Raw genomic sequence first — 22,972 nt, forward strand, 5'->3', positions numbered from 1 at the left:
CTATTTCTGTCAAAAAGCACCTTCCAACACCCGCGGAAATCCTGTAAATTAGTTTACCTTTGCCTTTTCTTGACTGAAAATGGGCTCTTGGCTCGGCTCACTTGCTAATTAACATTTTATAAATTAATAAAAATGATTTGGACTGTGTTAAGATCCACCAACCCTGTAGATGGAGCTGCAAATCCCTCCATGTATTACGGGTAGTAAAGCTTTTTCTTCATGCCCTTCTTTCTTGTCATTACATGTGTTACTGTTTTTGTACTGTATCGTGTTGCTCGCCGGTTTTTATTTACAGATTACCTGCAGAAATGGTTTTATGTTAAACACTTGTCTGCATTAGTTAAACTATATTCTTGTATTGTTGCTGTTAAGGTTGTAAAATTAGTAGTATTCCTGTACTGCAAGAATCTTAATAAAAGAAAGTTTTCTGAATTTATGCCTGTTTGGTTCGTGGTTATTAGCGAACTGCAGTAACTTGGGGTCTAAGCGAGTAGAAAGGGAAGAAAGGCGGATCCACGTGGTTTAATCAAGAGACGGACACAGATTCCATTGTTCAAAATCAATAAAAAAGATAACCGGGCAGGAGGGAAGACGTAAGAAACTGGGTAGTTGGTAAATTTGGAAGGATAGACTCACGACGTTGTAATCTTGTCTTAAACGGATTTGTTATTATAAACGTTCCAAATTATACAAGGTACTTATTGTTTTTGTAATGTTTTGGATGTCTTTAGTTGCTAAAAACTTAGGTTTTGTTTACGTTTTGTGTATTATTAATGATGCCAAAAAATTAAGTAGAAATGCTTGGCAATGTTATTGGATGCTACTCCGTATCACCTCTATCACTTATTCATAAGAGAGAAACTAAAAAGCTTACTTTTTAAGTTATGTAAAGAAAAGTTGTGTAATTAAGACTTCAGTTCTCCCAGTAGGAGATGCACCTAGAAGAGTATGCATCATTTTAAGAAATGTTTTTTTCTATATATGTTATTGCTGAAATGCTAAGCGACGCGTGAAGGGACCCCCTGTTTTTAAGGGGGTGTGTTATTGAACTTCTGACAGTTTTTACATGAGTTTGTGGTATGCCATTAATGGCATGTCTTAACCTTTTTGGCATACAGAACTGTGATGCCTCGTAAGAAGGTGACTGATGGAGCAGGAAATGGAAAGGTCCGACCTGTGAACAAGAAGCGAGCTAGCGGTGGTGGTAGAAAGCGGGAGCGAGACTTCAGTAGCGACGACGAGGAACTCCTGGAGTTCGAGCTCTCGGGCAAACGGCCAGGCAAAGGCGGCGGGCCCAAGGCAGGGGTCTGTGTGCAGGCCGTCACCGAACCGGAGGCCACCAAAGAAAAAATTGTAAGTACAATATATGCAAACTGAACAGTGATATTTATTAATATTTACAGTTTCTCCGTAGAAAACTTTCAACCTCTATTTCTAGCTGTTGTAAGTACTACCTGTATTATTGTATGTTTAATGCAGAGCTTAGTTTATGACGCGCGAAATTTGCGACGGAGCACTGATTCTGTACAGATTTTCACAGTATGTCCAGATTTCTGTCTCCTATATCAACACATTGTGATTTTTCTTGCAAACCAGTGACAAGTAATTGAGGGTCGAAGTCAGAAAACAATAGACGTTTGAGTTTCAGACTTCACCCCTTCAGAACATTTATGCTAATTAAAAAAATATATAAACTTTCTAAGGTTGTATGAGAAGTATTTTAGTGCCCCAATTTAGGACCTTTGCTCGCCCCTTATGGCTTTTTGTCCAAATTTCTTGTTTTGAGTTTGAGGTGTGATTCTAATTGTTGCATTTAAAATATGCGTTAAGTGGTTAAGTTTGATAGTTATGACAGTCGTGCATGGAATAGTTTACATCTTTCAACTGCTCTGTTTTAAGTTTGACAGTTGTAATAGTTTTGACAGGGGTATAGTTCACACTGAGCGGACAGGTGATTCGCTGTGGCGACCCCTAACCGGGAAAAGCCAAAATAATAAGTTCACACCTTTCAGCTGCTGTGATTTTTGCCACCACATTCCCTTTTAGATGTTTACCTAAATATGTTACTGTTAACACAGTGGCTTTGTATTAAAACATTACCCCGCCGCGATTTTCGCGCAAGAGTGGGCGTGGCCTGCATGATTGACGGGGACAGCCCAGTGTGATTTTGCATGGTAATCATGGGTGAGTGACAAGCTAGGTAGATTATCAAGTAGCTTGGTGAATATTGATATGATCCTACTTTGGGACATACCACTCAACCTGTTGGAGCAAGAAATCTGGACAAAGCCACCAATAATAGGGGGGACAAAGCCCCCAAAATAAGAACACTTTTTTTTTTTTAAATATTGTTCTTACCAACTTAGAAACTTAGAAAATTGCTAGAATAACAGGTTTTGCATTGGCAAGCATTTTCTGGAGGGTCTGAAACTCGAATGTCTGTCTTATTTTCTGACACTAACCCTGAATAATTTGCCAGAAAACCGCAAAAGTATGAGGCAAAAATCTGGACACTTGAGAGGTATACTTTGGTGTTATTGAAATAAGGCCATTGCAAGGGAGTTAAACTCTGGTACTAATGTTTGTACAGAAATTGGTGTGTGTGTGTGTATGTGTGTGTGTGTGTGTGTGTGGGGGGAGCCTCCCCTGCATACCTCTGAAGTGTACCTCATAGGTAGGTGCTAGGCTATCGTACAAGCTTAGCCAAAAAATGTACCCTAGTTTTTGCCACCCAAGAAAATTATTTTCCTGTGCCCCTGTTGAGCAGAGCCACAGAAGTGATCCCCGGGGTGAATTTCCCATTTCCTATCCAATCCTCAAGATTTTTCTTGAGTGCTAATGAGGAGCTCTGTTTGACAGAGATAGGTAGTCTGTTCCAGAGTATGGGAAGTCTTTGGGACAGGAATCTATCCCTCCAGCATGTTCTGTTTATTGTGGTGACAAGGTTTAGGTCTCTAGAGCGTGTAGCTCGGAGGGATTGGGATTTCTTTAAGTGGAGCATGTCCAACAGCTCTGGGTTTGACAGCTTTGTATGTTGGGCAGAGATCGCCCCTGAGTAGGCGATATGCGATGGATTAAAGCTGTAGTTTTTTGAGACTGTCTGCATAGGGCATCTGTTTGAGGCCAGTAATCCTCTTTGTGAGTTATTTCTGTGGTCTTTCCAGTTGTAGATGTTTGTGAGGTACATACCAAAAGGGGCGGTGTACTCTATAATGTGTCTATTGAGTGATGAGTAGAGGGGAACAGTGACCTCTTTTTCTGGATGAGAATTCTTTTGTGATGAGATGAGCCACGTAGAAGGATTTCCTGACCACTTGTGACAATGTGATTATCAAAGGAGAGACCACTGTCCACCTGTCCCAAGGTCTCTTATACGAGGAACGTACCTCATTTGGGGTCTTAAAAGTTCACGTTTCTTGAAGTTCCTCAGAGTTCCACATTGAAAGTCTCCTAACATTCAACGTTAGGAATTTTTTAAAAGTGAAATCCCTTGTAAATAGCAATGAATCATATTAATTCATCAAAAGATCTTCTTTTAGAAGTTAAAACCAGTATATTTTAACCCTCCTATGACCTTCCTAGTTGAAGTCAGTAAGTCATTAGTATATGTTCCACATTTTGCCCATTTGCTCCACATTATGAGGGGCTAGTGTTCCTCATTTTTGAGATGGAAGGTTGAGAGCTGCTCCCATGCACCCCCCATGTTTCTGTAATATACTCTTCAGCAGTAATTTTTTTTTTTTTTTTTGGGGGTGTGTGTGCTTGCCACATTACAGAAGCAACATGAAAGTGCAGTTTTGTATCAGATGTCACAGTTGCTTAGGTTCATGCCTCGTGAGTTGCATTCAGGTTGTAGTCAGAAGCGTGAGGCATTTAGTGTTTGCAATGTACAGTTTTGCCTAATATCGGTGCATAGTGAACGGTACTAGAATAGCAGCTGAATTATTGATATTGTAGTTTTTGTAATATATTGCGTTGCGTTTTTGTTTATTTTTTGTATGTAGGCAACCGCTAATATGCCTACATTTCAACAGCCTGTACTTTGGATTTACATACTGCGCACTTACAGCAACGGCCAGATTCAACTATTTAGAAAGTCTTGTATATTCATTTTAATGGTGAAGGTCTTCACCTGTTCAGAGTAATACTAGCAAAAAGTCATACGCAGGGTGGTGGGCGTAGTTTGGGCGGTCCTTGCTACTGTGCATCTGGTGGGTTAGTGTTCTAACCATTCTCGTTTACTATACGAGGCTGTATTTATTGACTTATTCCGCACAGTAAGAAAACTGTGTTTTGGTTCTTTGTCTTTTTTTAAAAAAGAAATTTAGTAATAGTTAAGAGAACAAGCAGTAACCTATAGTGAAGACCCAGGGAGAAGAGCTTTTATCTGTATAAAGGGGAGACACGAGGCACAATTAACATTTTAGCAGAGTTACATGGAGGAGATGGAGGTGTGTTGCATGTCAGTGGCACAGATTGAAGATGGTGACTGTACTTTCTTACTAGAGTACACCTTTTTTCCCGTGGTGGCTCTGGAATGAAAATAACTGCATTGCCCAGGTTTTATTGTATATGTGTTGAAAAAATATTGTCCCAAACAGCCATTCATTGTATTGTGTTTTGAACTGGAGTAACTTTGTTTTGTTAACCAGTTAAGTGAGGCGGGCTTTTAATTATTTTCACGTGTGACCCGGACCTTCAAGATATGAGTTTGTCCAGTCCACTACTACGTTTTGTAAGGTAGGAGGAAGTTGACCTTCCTCTAGGAAGACCCATTATAATAGTGACAGTATGTCAGTATTGAGCTCCAGACGTTCATGCTGTGAGCGGCAAGCTTAACAGTGTTTTGCATAATATAGTGTAATATTTAAAATAATTGCACAGAAGAGAATTATTTTGGAAAGGAGTTGGGCTCATAGAGTGTTTTTTTTTTTTTTTTTTTTTTTTTTTTCCCCCCCCATTAGGATATTGGAATGGTTTGTGTCATGGTAAAATACCTAGACAGCCAAATATTTTAGTCGGAGAGAGAAATTTGTCTTGTAAAGGGTAGTGGGGGAAATGGTAATTTTTGTTAAGTGTAAAAAATGTCCGCCTAGTGAGGCGATAAAATTACTGTTGGCAGGAGTTTTATTGCCCTTGTTGGGATGCTGTGCAAGGGACATATAACCACTACATGTCTTACCCCAATTCTTATTGGGTGCGAGTAAAAACGGACATTTCATTGAGGTTTGGAATATACCATAGAGTGGTTTTCATTGCATCAAGGATTGTACTGTATAGGGAGCAATTAAATATGTGTTTTAATGTTTAAGTATACCTTAAGAGAAAGAGGAGGCATGTTTAATGCCTTTAAAGACCCTCAAATGTAGTAAGCAGATTTTTGTGGTTAAATATTGAGCAGTTGGTATAGTTGAATGTTTAAACAAATGCAGTATTGGTTTTATTTTGACACAAATGATATTTAAACTTGGTTGCAAGTATATTAGCTATATTATGCTCTTGCTCATGAATGGCTGTGGAAGGAATATAATTTACCCACAGCCGGTGCAAAGGACAGAACTTCACTTTTTTGCCAAGATCAAAGATTATTTTTGTAGCATTTGAGTTGCTTATGTTAGTTCATATAACATTTACACGTTTCCGATCCAAGATAATTGTTTTATGAAACTAAGGAAAGCTTGGAAAATATTTTTGTCCTAAAATCTGAGGACACTTGCCGTTCTGCCCAAAGAGGGACGGGTGGTAACCCTAGAGAGCGCAGTACAGTTAGCAAGGTCCCTACTCTGATCCCAGCTTATTTTGTGATCATAGTGAGGTTTACCATTCGTTTAGTAATGTTGAGTAGAGCTGATGCTCCTCTAGGTTCCTTCTGAAGTGTTTTGGATGTGTTTGACAAATATACTTTCCTCCGGCTGCCTTCAATGGAAGTGTGAGGTGTGGCCTATTGGGAAGAGGCTGCAAGGCAGCCTCTGCTCTTGCAGCATGAGTGAATGAGACTTGCAACAGAAAGGAGATTTGCAAGAGAAAGGGGGTCTGGTCTCCTATCCTGCTTGCTGCTACAGTGACATTTAATCAGGAAAGCCAGTTTTAAAAAGTAGATGAGTGTCTACATGTGTTCTAAGTACTTGCAGCATTCTGTCCCGAGAATCTCCAGATGTTGTAAAATTCACTTAATCAAAAGTAAATGTAGGTTCACGACTTAACACTTGTGAACAAATGATTGCACATTCACCTTTATGGCTTGAATCTCCTGTATGGGCCAGGCGGTAGAAAGCTGGAATTCCATCTTATGTGAGACCAAGTATAATGACCTTTAATGTTTCACTGGTTTGTAAACCTGGTAGATTTTTAGATAGGAAGACATAGAAAACAGCAATGATTTTTATAGCCCTTGCTAAGAGTTTATGTAGAAGTATCGTTATTTGGGCAACATGTTGAGATTTTGCAAGTACTTGAATTAACTGAATGTGATTCCCGATTATGCCCGAGCAAGATGTAAATGTTCAAGCTTTTCATTTTTGCATGAAAATGTATCCCTCTTTCAAGGGTACATGCTAATGAATGATTGAGTACTTGCATAGATCTTGCAGGTCCACTACAGGCAGTAAGTGAAAAAAAATTGTATAGTATGTATAATTAGTACCAGTTTCATCCCAGCTGAGTGGATGACTGCCGCTGTCATCCGTCTGCACAAAGGTGGAGTGTCCACCGATCCAGCCAGTTATAGACCCATTAGCCTAACTAGCCTGATTTGTAAGGCCATTGAATGCATAGTCATGGACCACATTAACTAGGGCATCGTCCACCTACAGACACTTAATCCCAGACAAATTTGCTTTTGTCAAGGGGAGGTCATGCCTGTGTAACTCCTTTGAATTGTGTCACCAAAGCCATGGACGAGGGAAAGACTGCACGCTGCCTACCTTGACCTGGCCAAGGCTTTCTGACACTGTTCCCCACTTGGGCATAATAGATGCAGTATCCCAGCTTGGCGTAAATCCATATGGGTTGCTGATGGAACTCGCTCGTTCAAAACAGGGGAAGCTACCTCTGCTAGTAGACCTGCAGTGAGCGGCATACCCCAGGGATCTGTCTTGGGGCCCATGCTGATTGGGATATACTTCTACGAGGTGCACGTCAAAACTAGAGGTCTGTGGCTGACCATGTTTGCAGATGACTGTGAGCTGGGTGTTGTCCTCAACTCCTAGTGATGTAGACATACCGCAAAAGGGTCTCACTCAGATGATTGGTGTCAGAAATACTGCCTCAAACTAAATGCCAAAAATGAATCATCCACTTTGGGGAGAGTCACATCTCCAAATTATCACATTAATAACGTTCTAAGCGCACACAGTTGTGAGGGACCTGGACACCCAAGTTGACAGCAGTCTAACTTTTGACCATCATGTTGCCTCCTTTTGTATGGAGAGCCTTCTACGTGGCTAACCTGATTTTAGTAAGGGTATTTCGTCCAGGAACAAGGAAGTCAAAACTTCCCTATATTCTGCCGTTATCAGCCCATCATAAGAGTATAATGCCACTTTCAGCATGTACCTCCCGAAGCTCATGCAGCTGCTCAGAGACGCTAGAGTTCCTAACCATGAGAATTCAGGGCTTCAAAAATCTGTCCTACGCAGAGGCAACATGTCTTTCTACTGTCTTGTGCAGACTCCTCAGAGGCGGTCTATGTCTGGCATACAGAGCAATCTGACCCCACCTTGATGAAATTGCTGCATGTACACAAGCCAAACTCCACTCGACCCACACACAAAACCTGAACTTGGTCTGCGACATCAGTAGGACTTGCTGGTTGGACAGATTTGACTCCCAGAGACTCCCTCTCTCTGTCGAGCAGAGTACTTCATTATCCCTTTTTAAGGGGAACTTGGATGACTGGATGGGAAATGGAAAATGCACCCCTGGGATTCCACGTGTCCCTGCTGGGCAGGGGCATCTGGTGCTGACTTGAGGGAGGTGGGGTATGTTCAGGACATTAAGTGCTTATTCCACAATAAATGCTTTATCTCATGCATGTCTCCTCAAATTATCTATGGTATGATCTCATTCTCATTGGGGGTAATGTATAGCTATTGGCTTAAGGAAGCCCAGCCCATTTCCCCTTTGGTGCTTGAACAGTTACAAGCAGGATTTCAAAGGTCGTAATGGACAGAATTGAATTGTGTTGGCTTGAATCCACCCACCAGGTTGTTTGCAATACAACTGTTTGCTCAGGAATGTTGGCATCTGTTTTAAGTGAACTTAAGCCTGTAAATGAGACATTTTGAACATTGTTAATTTGTGATTTTCATGTTTCCCAAATCGTTGAGAGTATTTTATTGAAAGGGAGCAAATTTGTGCCCACTAAATTTCCTTCCTTGGCAGATGTTTTGTTTATGAAAACGTTTGTCACAAATTACATTTTGCAGTTGTATTTTCATTCTTGGAAGCAGCAGATAGGTATGTCGGTAGAAACTAGTTTAAAGACTCTTTTGGATTTGCCCACTTATGAAAATGAGTATTGTAGCTTTTGCTGAAGAGGCAGCTGATTTTAAAGTGATGTTAATGTTCATGATAAATGAAATGAGTGAGGCACTTGGCACTCCATACCAAAATTGTCTCCAAAGAAGTCTTCATGTAAGTTTTGAGTGTTTTGTGCAAGAAGGCAGAATATGAGTACTTGAGGTTTATTAGATCGGATAAGTATAATGTGGATAAGCAGGAGTGGTCAATTTTTAAAACCACTCTGGAATAAGTGCATATTTTTACAAGCAGATAAGGGAGGGAGGTAACTGGGTTATCGTGTTTTAACAACATCATAAAATGGTGTATGATTTGCTGTCAATGTGAAAGTGGCTAGTAACCTCTTGACTGTATGTAATTCTCTGTTGGAAATTTTAGAATGGTGGGGGTGAGAGTGTTTCTTGTCCTCACAGGATGTTGATTTTGTACCATTTCCCAGATGTTCCACATTTCAAGCTATACCCAAGATCCATAAAAACTTAACCAAACCCTCGGGGAGATGTATTGTCTCTAGCTGTAGCTCTTAATCGTGAGCATGTTGGAATTGTTACTCAGAAGTATTTATGTAAAATTCATTCACATATTAAAAATACCAAAGATTTTGTGCATTGACTAAAGGTATGAGTTGGAAAGATTTATTTTTATTGGGTTACTGTTTATGGCAAGTCCTTGTATACTAATGTCTGGATAAGATGGGGTTTAGAAACTGTAGAGAAATTGTTGGGTGAAGGTCCACGTGCCATGTTCCTGTTTAAAATTATTGGAATTTGCTCCGACACAACTATTTCGTTTTTAATAATGAGATTTTCCTGCAAAAGGAAGATACAGCAATGGGGATGAATTTTGCCGGTTCGTATGCTGCTATTTTCATGGCCTACTTTGAAAATCCATGTTTATCGTACAGGTTTTTTTTTTTTTTTTTTTCAAAGTTTGTTGTAAGATATCAACGTTACATAGATTACCTTTATTTTTTTATTTGTGAATGTGATATAAGAGTTTGAAGGGTTTATACAGTTAAGTAATAATGCATTGGATTGAAGTCTACTTTTGTTAACAAAACAGACCATGCAATTCTTGGATATAGAATTGTATGTGGATGTTTTGTATGTGGATGTTAAAGTGCAATTTAAAACTTAAAAAGACAGTGGCAGTTAACTTTGTGCGTTCCAGCAATTCCCATCCCGCTCATTTATTGGAATTCCTCCCATATGGGAAAATTAGTGGGTTTTTGAACACTTTTATGAAAGGTATCTGTTGGAAGGGGTGTTTATACAAGTGAAGGAAAGATTTACAGAGATTATTTAGAAGCTTCTATAGAAAAAGCTAAAAAGTAGAGTAAAGCATGACAGTGATGTGCCCCCCCCCCCAGTCACTGCTGGTTGTGTTAACAGGTCATTTAGGGGTGATGTACCCAGGGATAATGGGGGAAAGAATATTTTTTGCTACTAAGTTTCCTTTTTTTAACTTGTGGATAGTTTATGGCCTAAGATTTGTTTTGATGAGTTGGGATCTCTTTCCTAAGAGTTTTCTGTCTTATGGTAGGTATAGTAATTTTAAGTAAATATTTAACCATAAGGGAGGGTTAGTTAAAAGAAGAAAGTGGGGTTGTACAATTGTGGCAAATATAAGGTGTGTGTGCACAAGGGCCAGAAATATCACTGATTCTAAAATTAATGAAAAGAGGTATGTAGCTAGTGATTATTTTAGCTGTCTGTCTGGATTAGTTTACATAGTGGGAGGTGGTGGTCCCACCAAGTGGTTGAATGGTTAAAGTTTGTACATTGGAACATCTAGGTAGTGATGGGAACAAACTTTTGGATAGTCAGATTGTTGTCTATTTTCATATGGTACATGAGGGACATAATGAAAGTGTTTTTTGTGTACTAGCCAAACCATATTTGGTGGGTGGGGGCAATTTTGAACTAGTTATTGGAACTGGAAAGTAGATGTAAATTAAGTTCTAGGACGTTGGTAGTGAGGGGGTTAAATTTTTAGATATTCACTTGAATATTTAACCCAGGTTTTGTACATTGGTGTTTTACTTAAGACGTCTTCATGCATTATTTCAGATCACGATAGTTTGTTTATATAGCTGATCTCATTTGTGGTAATGTATAGTAACTGGCCAAGGGATGGATGAGGCCAGCTTAAGCCCTAGCCCATTTTGACTTTGGTGCTTGAAGTAGCATGCAGGGGCAGTTAGCCAGGTAGTTGCATATGAACGTACAAGTGTATTCTTTGGTGGAAGACTTGCCAAACTGTTATGGAGAACTGCAGACCGTGGAAGTGAAATTTGCTCTAACATTCCAGAGAAGAGATGCAGTATATGCATCCCGGCTAGTTGCCATTGTATTTTTTGGATTATTTGCACTGTATTCTGTCTTTCTTTGGAGTGGAGATTAATCCAAGGGTGAATGTTTCTGTTCATTTAACTTTTTCTACAACCTTCAAATTGTTAAAGGTTGTTCGGGTAAAACCTTTTCTCTCCCCATCCCAATGAAGAATGAGAAGCTTTTGACATGCTGTCATCCAGGTGGCAGCTATCGGGGATGTCTTGTTGGGTCCTCTCCTGATCCTCATTGTCACTTGGTGTGACCTGAAGTACATGCCTCTTCATATGTGCACTACTGCATGATAGGACTGTGGCTATAGTGTATGCTGCTTTGTGGACCCAACCATTACAGGCCAAATGCAGCTGTATTTCTCTGTTTTGTGATGCAGGATATGCTGGGCGTTAACAGCAGCAGGCTTTGCTGCCCAATGTGGACAAACTAACACTGGCCATGTCCACCCAGCTTATTCAGCACCTGCCACTAGTCCAAACTATGGTCCTCAAGTCATAGTCAGTGTTTCATTTTTCTGTTGCATAGTTGGGATCTAGCTCCTGGGTTAAGTTTTGTAACAACTGTGTAAATGTGGTTAAGTGTTTAAGACTTGAGTGTGTAAAATGTAAAGCATGATCTTTCTGTGTATTATGCATTATTTGTAAATTTTATATGCTAGCAGGAATGTTAGTGTTTGCTTTGCTGTTTAATTTCACATCTGTTATTATAATGGCATATTCATTTTATGTTTTTGTGCGATGGATTTCTTCTGCTTTATTTTGGTTTGGCTTGTTCAGTTAGCGAAAGGAAAATATTGGAGACTGGGGACAATTTACTGTATACAATGTCCATTCACCTTCATGATGATAGTGACTCCAAAGTGAAGAATGACAATGCTTCTTGGTTCTTTACTTGCTGTGTTTTTAGTTTTGTTGTGGTAGAGCACTGATAACAGGTCAGTCTGAGGCTTGGATGGAGCAAATGCCAGATGAACAAATATTGCATGTATTGAAGTAACTGTCAATATAGATTGGAAATGAGGAAGACTGTATGCATTGATAAAGCTAGGGGTGCACTTTGACAAAGACTGGGCACATAAATGCAAACATTAAGGAAAGTTTAATTCATTTTTTTGTGAATGTAAATGGTCTTTTGGGGGGGGGGGTGGAGTAAAACATGGAACAAGTTAAAATCAAGCTTTTTGTTTAAAACAAATTTATTTAAACCGGCATTGACTCTGTTGGCAAAGGTTGAACCCAGGACCCCCAAATTTTCTGTGGGTGCTACTGCACCATTGGAGTTTCTGGAGAGTTAATACCTGGTTTATTAATGGGTAGATTCTGCTTTCAGCTAGGGAACAGTTATGATGGTTTTAACGTCAAACATCAGTCTGAATGTATGGTTAACCTAGTATTGGGTTCACAACTACTGAAAGAGTTAAAAAAAAATAAATAAATAAACTGACTTGTCTGAGAATTCAAATGCAGGGTGTCCTGGGTTCAATACGTAAAGGGTCAGTGTTACCTTACTGAGGTGTTTACATATAGAGCAGAGATTGCATTTCTTTCTTAAAAGTAAGATGCACATTTAGAAGCTATGTTCTCGTTTATTTGGAAAATGTAGGCATTTCTGATAATTACTTCATTGAAACATTCTGACAATAGAATTGGGTTATTTTCTTCTAAGAGAACTTTGAATTTTAGACTTTGTGTTGTGTTACATGATCACAAATGGCCAGTTAAATGGGCTGTAATAGCAAAGTGCAGTATTAGAAAGTTTTAACACTTTCATTTGTTAGCTTATTTAGTATTGCTTACGTTTGGGGCCACTAGTACAGGGGAAAAAAGTGCTGGACATTCTGTGTTTTGTAACTTGGCAGTCGTACTGTATTCAAGCTGTTTAGGGATGTCCACTACCATTTTCTTAATACCAGTAAAATGCAGTTGAGTCTGTTCCATAATGTCTGCCAGTGATTTTAGTACATTGATTCTAGGTATTTAAAAACATTGTGTTTTGCCCACTTGACTGCCTGTGTATTGAAACCATTAATTCTTCAGTGTGTGTTAGTATTTGGTATTGGTAAGGTTTCTCCATACTGTTGTGTATTTATACTTTATGTAGTCTCCATAAAATGTTATCCTAATATTGGGGTGTTTACAATCAACACTGTACATTAAGATAGAAGAGCAAACACTGGTTTCTTTAATTACAAGAAACCCAGTAATAGTTGGTTGCAGCTGTTTTAAAATATTTATATTTAGTAGTATTTTATTCCATTCCCGTAATCCTTTTTCCAGTGTAATCAGTAGTTTATCTCCTGCCTGTAATTTGGATTTTAAATGCAGTCTTTACTAATTTCTAACTGACCCTCTGTCAGTGTGTAAACAGACCTGCCTGCCCTTTGAAAGTATAATGCCTCAAAACACCTAGTTCCCTCATTTCCTTCATAATCCATATCCGTTAATGTTTTTTTATTTCTTAACAATCCAAGTTAAATAGCCATAATTTATCCGAGCCCTCGCCTATTCTAATCACAATTCCCTCAGGGGAGCACCTTAGAATGAACATTCCTGAAGAACATTCAGTTTACTGCATGTATACATAAATTCAGTCCTTTAACTACATTTATATTGACAGTACATGGTATTCCCTGCTTTTGTGTATTATTTGGCCAAATCCTTCCATCCTTGTAACAACCGGGATTGCGGATTACATGTCTTATTTTTCAGAAGACTGCCAGCATGAAGAAATAAAACTTGTGTAATTTTTAACATTGACTCTTGAAGCCAGTAAGTACTAGTGGTATAACTACTACTCACTGTTCTTGCAACTGTGTTGTACGTTACAAGACTAAAGAACAGCATTCCCTAAAGCACTTCTCTTCTCACTGCAGCTGGGTGTCCTCTTGACAACCCAGAAAAACACCTATGTTCAGTAAGTCCATCTCATTACAGTGCATAGCCACTTCATCAGACATTTCTAAAATCTTTGAGAAGTCCTGTACTAATCCTCAGTATTCTCCATTAACTATTGTAATCTTGGTTTGAAATCCTGTAACACACTGATCTGTGTTTTTTAGTATTTACTCTGGTCTTTCCCATAAATTCTTGTTTCTAGATCAGATTTAGTAAATAACTCACCCTCCCCTGATCACTTAAGGAAGCTAGGTGTGAAATTACTTAAATTGTACTCTGTATCCCTACTCGTCTTTTTTTTTTTAATGATCAACTAAGTTTTACTACAACTTCAGCTTGAAAAAACTTTTCAAAACTTTAATTTCAACATTAAAATCAGAAAAAAATAACATTTAGCAAAACATAATGTCCAGAACCAAGTTTTATATTAGACTGCATCATTTAATATTTCTATAAATAATATTAGAGATTCATTTTTGACAATTTGCAATTGTTACATATAGTTGTAACTAAACATTCAGTAAGCGAGGATATTTTATTCTTCCAATTCTTTGTAGTAATTTTTCTGGTTGTAGCTAGTATGGACCAAAGGATAGGCACTTGTTCTGGTATGGGATTGGGGCCTTTAAACAAAATCAAAGAATTTGTAATACTGCAGTGATCAGACCATAATGCTTTTGCAAAATTTATAAATTCAAAACCAAAAGGGAATAACCATTCTATAATCCATGTAAAGAAATGTTGGATGGGAATTGGCTTCATATCTCCATCAATTTTCTCTACTTTAGAAAGTAAATAAACCTTTTGAGGAGTTAAAATTCTGTGCAAATTATTTCCAAGTATAAATTTTGCAATAAAGTGGTTTTCTCTACACATTTTTAAAGATCAGAATAAACATGATCTGAAAACTAATTCCAGTACAATAGATCGGAAGCTATTAAAATCAATTCTTAAAATGCTATTTTTAGATCAGATTTATTATCACACCATTAATAATGAACATTTCTATATTTGTAATGTAATTTTGTATTCATGGTTAAAAACATTTCTTTGCAAGTTTGTATGCTTATCCAGTTATTTCCTAAACTGTGTCTAGCCAAAAGATAACCAGCTGAATACATTTTATTTCCATTTGGCAATTGATGGCCAAAATTCAGATAATTTTCATTAAGATCTAGCATTTTACTTTAAATGTTGCCAGGCAACTGTTAGTATAGGTTATAGGAAATATTGGAATTATTCGGTATCTAATGATACAATTGGATTCCATAACACTTGTGAATAAATTCAGAATATAAGTAACAAAAGGAGCGGAACTAAACTACTAATACTTGTAAAAAAATTAAGAGGCCCAATATATTTTATTAAAACCAGATAAAATTAGAATGGAGTCTATTTTTTAATTTATTTCATATAATAGTTTCCAATTGAAATATAGGAAGAATATAGCCTTTGCATAACTATAAAATAATTGGTATATAATTCCATATTTGAAAAACCAATTCCACTCTATTCCCAACTTTTTACATGCCAGTTAAGATATTTTTAGCTTTTTTTGGATACCAAAAAAATTTAATCTAATTTTAATTCTTTAAAACATTGATGGAAGCATAACTAATGATCGTACAGAAAAAAGTTTAGTAAAATTATCAGTTTAATCAATGTAAGTCTGTCTTCCAGTGTTTAAAAAAAAATCAAGTTTTTATAATTTACTAAAACGGTCCTTCCAATGAGATGCAATATTAATTTCCAAATATCAATTTCCAAATATTTGTTTCAGCTTTTCCTGGCTAGGGGTCGCCACAGCGGAACTCCGGTCCGCTAATGTTTGGCAGTAGATTTTTTTTTACAGTGCTGAGGTGCCAACTCAATGCCCAACCTTCAACGAAGGCACGCCCATTCACGTATGTCTTTCAAACGCCACTCTACCACGGGGAGGACATGCAGACTCCACACAGAAGGTGCTCCAGTCGAGAATCTAACGGGAGAACCTCTTGCTGTGAGGCAACAATGCTACCACTGCACCACCATGGCTTACAGTAATTCCCAAATATTTAATTTGCAAATTCCACCAATTAAAATCCTTAACTTTTTAAAATGTATTTGTTTTTATTAATGAATAACATTTGTTTTGTTTAATTCAGCAGACAGATTTGAAAAGATTTCATGTTTTAAGATTTAATTAAATGCTGCAATGAAGAATCGGTGTCACCACTGGTTAGCAGTAGATCTGCAAAAAGCTAAATTTTGGATTTATAATTCCCATCTATGGAAAAACCCTTAATTGTTTGATTTCTTAGAATTCGTAAAAGATTCCATTGTCAAAACAAAGGAGGCAAAGGACATGCTTGTTTTGTAAAAGGAGCTAGATAAAAAGGAATGTCTTAACAAAATATAGAAATTATTATACATTTGTGTTTAAATCTGTAAATTCTAAAAATTAAGCACATTATTCCCTCTTAAATATTCGAAAAATCAAAAACTTAATTTGCTTAACAAAACTTCTATAACTCAAACAGGTGACCTAATGGTACACGCACAAAAAGTTACGACTGCACTTGTGCACAGTCTTGCATTCTTATTTTTAGCTTCATAAACCTGTTTTCCTTCAGTAGTACAAATTGCAGAGCTCAAACCCACAAACATGTTATCTTTTTTTACGGTTCAGGATTCTAAGTACAAATTTTATTTACCATAAAGGAGTTTCATTTGCAAGTCTGTATCAGAATTTCCACAAATAAAGATTAAAGTTTAACACTTAGTTAAGTCTTAATGTCATCATTTCATTCATTTTTTGTGCAAACAATCTAATTTTTAAATTGTTTTGTATCTGTAAGCCATTATAAATTTAAACATACAGTGGATATAAAGTGTTAAAAAGCCAGGTTTTTATAATGAGACCACAATAAATTTCAAAACTTTTCCCACCTTTTAATGTGACCTATAACCAGTACAATTCAATTGAAAAACAAATCTGTTAAGGTGAAATAAATAACTGCACACCCTTAAACTAATACTTTTTGAAGCACCTTTTTAATTACAACATTCTGTCATCTTTGGTAAGTCTCTCTCAGCATGGCACATGTTGACTTGGCAATATTTGTCCACTCTTCTTGCAAACACACTCCAAATCTGTCATTGTGAGGGCATCTCTTGTGCACAGCCCTTTTCTGGCCGCACCACAGATTTTCTATTTGATTTGGGTCTGGGCTCTGGCTGAGCCTTCTGGGGAAGCCATTCTTTTGTTGATTTGGATGTATGCTTGGGGTCACTGTGTTGTTGAAAGGTGAAATTTCTCTTCATCTTTCTAGCAGACTACTCAAAGCTTTGGGCCAAAAGTGACTGGTATTTAGAACTGTTCATAATTCACTCCACCTTGACTATAAAGACCTAGTTCCAGCTGAAGAAAAGCAACCCCAGAGCATGATACTGCCACTTTTGGTGATGCAAAGTGTTTTTGCACCAAACATACCTTTTGGCCAATGAGTTCAACTTTGGTCTCTTCAGACCAGAACACGTTTTCCCACATGCTTTTGGGAGACTTAATGTATTGCTTTGCAAAATGTAACTGGGCCTAGATGTTTTTCTGTGTAAAGAAAAGGCTTCCATCTTGCAACCCTACCCCATAGCCCAGACATATGGAGAATATGGGAGACTGTCACACGTAGTACACAACCAATACTTGCCAGAAATTCTTGCAGCTTCAGTCTTGCTGTAGGTCTTTTGGCTGTCTGCCTGACCAGTTTTCTTTTTTTTTTTTCATCCAATTTTGGAGGGATGTCCAGTGCGACTTCACTGTTGTCCCATATTTTCTCCACTTTTTGACCGTCTTCACTGTGCTCCATGGTATATCCAATGCTGTGGAAATGTTTTGTACACTTCTGACTGACTTTCAGTAATGAGGTCCCTTTGATGCTTTTTAAGGGCTCTCTGAACCATGGCTTTTTTGCTGTAGCAGGCAACTAGAGTAAATGTCAGGAAAATCCTACTAGGACAGGTGAACTTTATTTGGGGTTAATCTGTCTCTAATTGGCAGGTGTGTCCCCAATATTACTGAATGCTCTAATTAAAGGTGCTTCAACAAAGTATTAGTTTGGGGTGTGCAAACTTATGCATCCAGCTTATTGTAAGATTTTTATACCCCCAACAGATTTGTTTGTTTTTTCAATTGAATTGTGCAGGTTGGTCCATATTAAAAGTGGGAGAAGTTTTGAAATGATTTATTGTGGTCTTATAAATATCACAAAAACCTGGCATTTTAACAGGCGTGTGTACATGTTTTATATCTACTGTACATATTGGAAATATAAAAATAATGTCCCAGTGCTAAATGTTGGAGCGTTTGGTATGATGCTTTTTATTAAATTAGTGCTCACCTGATTCGTGTACAGATGAAGGAAAGAATAGCAAAAACCAAAATGCATATATTGACTAGAACCCCAATGATGTGATGCACGTTAGCAAGTTAGAGGATCTGTCTATGGAGTAATCCTATGGTGTACCGTCTGGATGTAGTGCTGACTATTAATCTTGTAAGATACGATTGAGAGAGTGATGCATCTTATCTGATCTTGTTACCCTTTTTATGATTTAATGTAATATCTGTGCCATCGAGTATTTTTCCCTAGATGGGTAGCTGCTGACATGCAATGATGGGAATACAATGTATGTGAGGAAAGAAAGAAAAAAACTCGCATGGTAACTAAGTACATGCGTTCATTTTCCACACAGGAACTGCATAAGATGCAGTTCACTATAAAGCTCCGTACAACGCAATTCTGTTTAAATGCTTTACTACCTATATAGTGGGCTAGAGTAATGCAAGGACCCACTTTATACTTTGTTAAAAAAAAAAAAAAACTTTTAGGTGCATTTTCAGACCGCAAATAAGTCTTTAAGGTTGTGACCAGCAAGATTTTGAGAGGTCAAGGATTCTAGTAATGGAAAATAATAAGTAAAAGAATTTACAGATTATATGTCTTTGTTCCATCAAGAAATCCATTTTCTCTTGTTCTGTTAGCGGTATCCCATTGCTGCTCATCTCCACATTCCAAAGCCTGTCCTTCTGGTTTCATTTAAGTTGAAGGGTTGCAAATCACTTCCTCTTCTGCGGCAAAACCAAGACTAATCCGAGCTGCTGCAGTGAGTAAATGCTGTCTTGCAACTACATTTTAAACTGTTCTCAACAAAAACAGGCTAAAGTGGAAAGCTACAGCAGGTATTACTGTGTTTTTTTTTTTTTTTTTATGCGGCTTGCAATCGCACGAGCCATAAATTGAGTAAAACCATTAAACCTCTTAGAGAAAAAAAAAACTACTTTAATATGGATTTTGACAAATCCAAATAACATTTCAAAAATTTAAAACAGCAATGTTGTAGTAGAGGGCCTCACCAGATGTGCAGTAGCAAGCCCTGCCCCAAACCCACCTCCCTGATGAGTCATTCATGAATATGCATTCCCTTCGAATGTACAACCGAAGAAAAAGTGCACTGACATTGTAATATGACAGTAAATATAACTGTAAACTGTTTACCAACATCTGTAATTGATTGACTAGCTTTATTGCGCTAGTAATGTGTACTATAATCGGCAAAGAAACAAAACTGTCAAAACACATGTCATCAGGCTTTTTACCGTGTAGCATTATAGTTCTCTGTCAGTCGGAATGCGATGGTTCCCAACCACAACTGGCCAAGGACGAAACATTAACCGAAACGTGCACCATTTCACAGATTGCTTAGCATCTTACGCTACCACCTACCTCCTTATACTAGACAAACTGGATTTCAATCCCAAAGCACTGAATGGTAGCAAGTGTTTCTCCTGTAAGTGAAAAACAGCAACGCCTAAGCTCCAAAACAAGCACTTCACTCGCACAAACGCAGGTTAAGGAGGCAAAGCCACATCTAACTTTATAAGGTAAAGTAACACTCCTTTAGTACAGTAACAAGTTGCAAACGGAGACAAAACACTGTTTTACAACACACAAACCGTGTAAGTTAGGGGTCCACTCACAGCTTCCAAAAAAACTAAGCGCACCACGTCCAAACCTCTTTCACCATACGTGATGTCACGCCTATAAAAAAAAAATGTACACCCCACCCCCATACAACTGACGTTACTTAATGCGTACACAAGTCTGTCAAAGCAAATCCCTTTTTAGTGCTCCTTTTGACATCGTAAGGCAAGACGCAAGCTACAGGGAGCGGTATGACATTCACTTAAATTAGCTTGTTAAGCTAACTACAACAGCGTACTCTTTCCAACAACTTCAATGGAAACCTATAATCCTTGCACACTTTTTTGATACACGATGCACTTAATTTCTTCCCTACGCAGAGTCTGAAATTTATCATTTGTGCTCGGTCCTCTACCCCGAAACACACTAGGACAGTTCGTGAACTGGTCCCGTTTATCCGTTAAATACACTACGAAAGTAGGGGAAACTCGTACCATAGCCCTCAATTTTTTCTCTCCAAACTAGAGGACAAATTCAAAAAGAATTGGGAATGCTCTTAAACCAGGTTGACACGCCGACATCTGCACAAAACGAACTGGTGAGGCCCTCTACTACAATATCGCCAACAAAACATTCATGGCCATGTAAAAGCAATCTGTGCAGGGCTATTGTAGTAAAGCACCTTTAAGTTTGTAACCATCCAAATGCTACAATTTTTTGTTGTCTTTTGGCTTTTCCCAGTTAGGGGTCGCCACAGCGGAACTCCAGTCCGCTAATGATTGGCAGTTTTTTTATGGTGTAGAGTTGCCAGCCCAATGAAGGTACGTCCCTTCAATGCATGTCTTTCGAACGCCCACTTGACTGCAGGGAGGACATGCAGACTCAACACAGAAGGCACTCCCAACCCAAGCAGAGAATCGAATGGGAGAAACCTCTTGCTGTGAGGCAACAGCTCTACCGCTGCACCACCGCATATGAATACTATAATAAATACCAACTTTAATATAATTTCTCTGTATATTAAACGTTTATGTGCTGGAAGAAAGAAATACAATAGCAATATTACTAAGCTTAAGATTTTTATTAAACTAATCTGTACTAATAAACTATATAGTAATTAAAGAACATATAATGTAAGGAGCTAAGTAGTTATTCATTAAATAAAAATGGAAAAGATTTTTACCTTCTCTATTTGCTTCCCGGAAGAAAATTAAGGCAATATTTCAGAACTTCTTAATGAAATTGGTACACCTTGTTTGCTGTAGCATAGACTAGATCCAGGCCTGCTGAATCTAGCTTTGTTTGTATAACTTGAGCACTAATCCAGGCATTCTTTAAAGTATTCAGTTGTATTTATTACTGCTTGGTAGTAACTTGATTAAAGTGTAGCTATCATTCTAAGTCTTTTGGATTAAGCACTTGGGCTTCAGAACAGTTTTACATTAGGAAGGTTTGTGGCCTGCACTGTGGTGGCAGGACAGGTAGCTTACATCCTTCTAAGTTGGGAACTGCTGATTGAGGGCTCGGTGTCTGTTATTCTAAAAGTATATTAGTTCTGGTTTAAGCACTTGGGCTTCAGGCCAGTTATTTTACATTAAGAAGGTTCGTGGTCTGCACTCTTGTGGGAGGAGAGGCAGGACTCTGCCCTTCTGAGCTGGGAATTTCAGGTTAAAGGCTTATAGTGCCTGCATATTTGAACTGTTTCTTACTGAAATTGGTACACCTTGTTTGCTGTAGCATAGACTAGATCCAGGCCTACTGAATCTAGCTTTGATTGTTTGTTTGCTTGTTATTTCCCTGAAATGCTAATTCCACCTAAAACGTGGCTTTTCAGTGCTTCTGCAGATCCCTAGTGATATCTGCATTGCTTACTGTACTTACTTCCTTGTTTCAATTGAAAGAAAGTTACTGTTTGTCTTGCATTTAAGTTACCTGTAACACATTGCATTTGTTACCTGGCACTTGCCCACTAAAGCAATTATATAAGTCAGTACTAAAAAATTAAAAGCACTACACCCTCTCAAACTCCCCTTGAGTACCTTGTTCCCCATTAGCCCTTTTTTTTTTTTTTTCTATTCTAAAGGAATTCCCAATACTATTCTAGCATGTCCAAAGGTCAGTTGTCAATCTCCTCTCCGGTCCAGCTGGTGAATCTGGGAATCTTGAGGCAATGTTACAACTGCCTCATGTACACAGACAACTCTCTCCTCCTCCCAACAAATTCCAACACACGCGAGAGATTCAACCATATAGACATACTGGAGGCTAAGCTCTCCACTCAGTACTGGCATAACCAGTCAGGAGGAGAAGGAAACCACACTCACTACAATTCCAGTCTCACATAGACCTACCACGACAGCAAACCAAACACACAAAAGCATACTCGGAGGCTCTAAATAAAAATCTGCCTAAGCAGCAGAGACCTCCAAAGCAGACACCCAAGCAACCGCTACCCCAAAACAAAACACGTACAACACATAGCTCACAAAGCCAGTGTGCCGAACAGTCTCAGCCCTTAAGGCTAAACAACACATTTGATACACTTTTTTGGAATAGGTGACTCTATCGTCAGGCACACTGACGTCCCGCTCACCAGGCTGAACAAGGAGAAGGTCACGGTGAGCTGCCTCTCTGGTGCTAGGGTCCGCCACATAACACAAGCACTCTGGTCACTCCAAGGCAAGTACAAATATGACTCATTGTCCATGCTGGTGTGAATGTCTTGAGACGTACCTCCCTGGACTACATGAAGAGACGTAGAGGAGCTCTCTGAGCATGTAGCCCAGGCCGGTATGACCCTGACCTTGAGTAGCATCTTACCCTCACCAAGAATGATGCCACAATATGAAGACAAGATTATCAATTTCAACAATTGGCTTAAGTATTAGTGTCATTCAAAAGGGATCCAATGCCTGTCAGCCTGGGATGATATGCTCAACAAGCCACGATGCTTTGCTAGGGACGGCTTGCACCTGTCACACCTGGGCTTTCGGATATTGGCAAAGGCTGTTGCTACCCCCATAGTGCATTTTTTAGGAAAGGCTCAAAAGACAAACCCACCTCCATAGGTATCACAAGGGATAAGATGCTAAGAGTAATGCTACTCTACGCCAGAAGTCTAAACCTCAAGATGCACGCACTCGAAACTCTCCTTAGCATGGAGAACATCGATATCTGTGCAGTAACAGAAACCTGGTTCAAGGCTCCCGAGAGCACCCCAGCACTTCCAGGGTATACCTCATACCATACTTTT

The 22,972-nt window shown here is 38.5% G+C and overlaps 1 protein-coding gene across 1 annotated transcript in view; it reads left to right on the plus strand.

Annotated features, from left to right (window-relative positions):
- The first annotated feature begins 235 nt into the window (after window positions 1-235).
- RCC2 (regulator of chromosome condensation 2) overlaps window positions 236-22,972 on the plus strand; it is a 1,536,688-nt gene continuing 1,513,951 nt past the window's right edge. The window contains exons 1-2 of the mRNA XM_044061821.1: window positions 236-694; window positions 1,119-1,353. Coding sequence (XP_043917756.1) covers window positions 1,126-1,353 — 228 coding nt within the window. The 5' untranslated portion in view covers window positions 236-694; window positions 1,119-1,125. The remainder of the gene's footprint in view (window positions 695-1,118; window positions 1,354-22,972) is intronic.

Source organism: Protopterus annectens, chromosome 2.part0 (genome assembly GCF_019279795.1).
Source record: "Protopterus annectens isolate FY-2018-M chromosome 2.part0, PAN1.0, whole genome shotgun sequence".
In the NCBI taxonomy this organism is placed as follows: Eukaryota; Metazoa; Chordata; order Ceratodontiformes; family Protopteridae; genus Protopterus; species Protopterus annectens.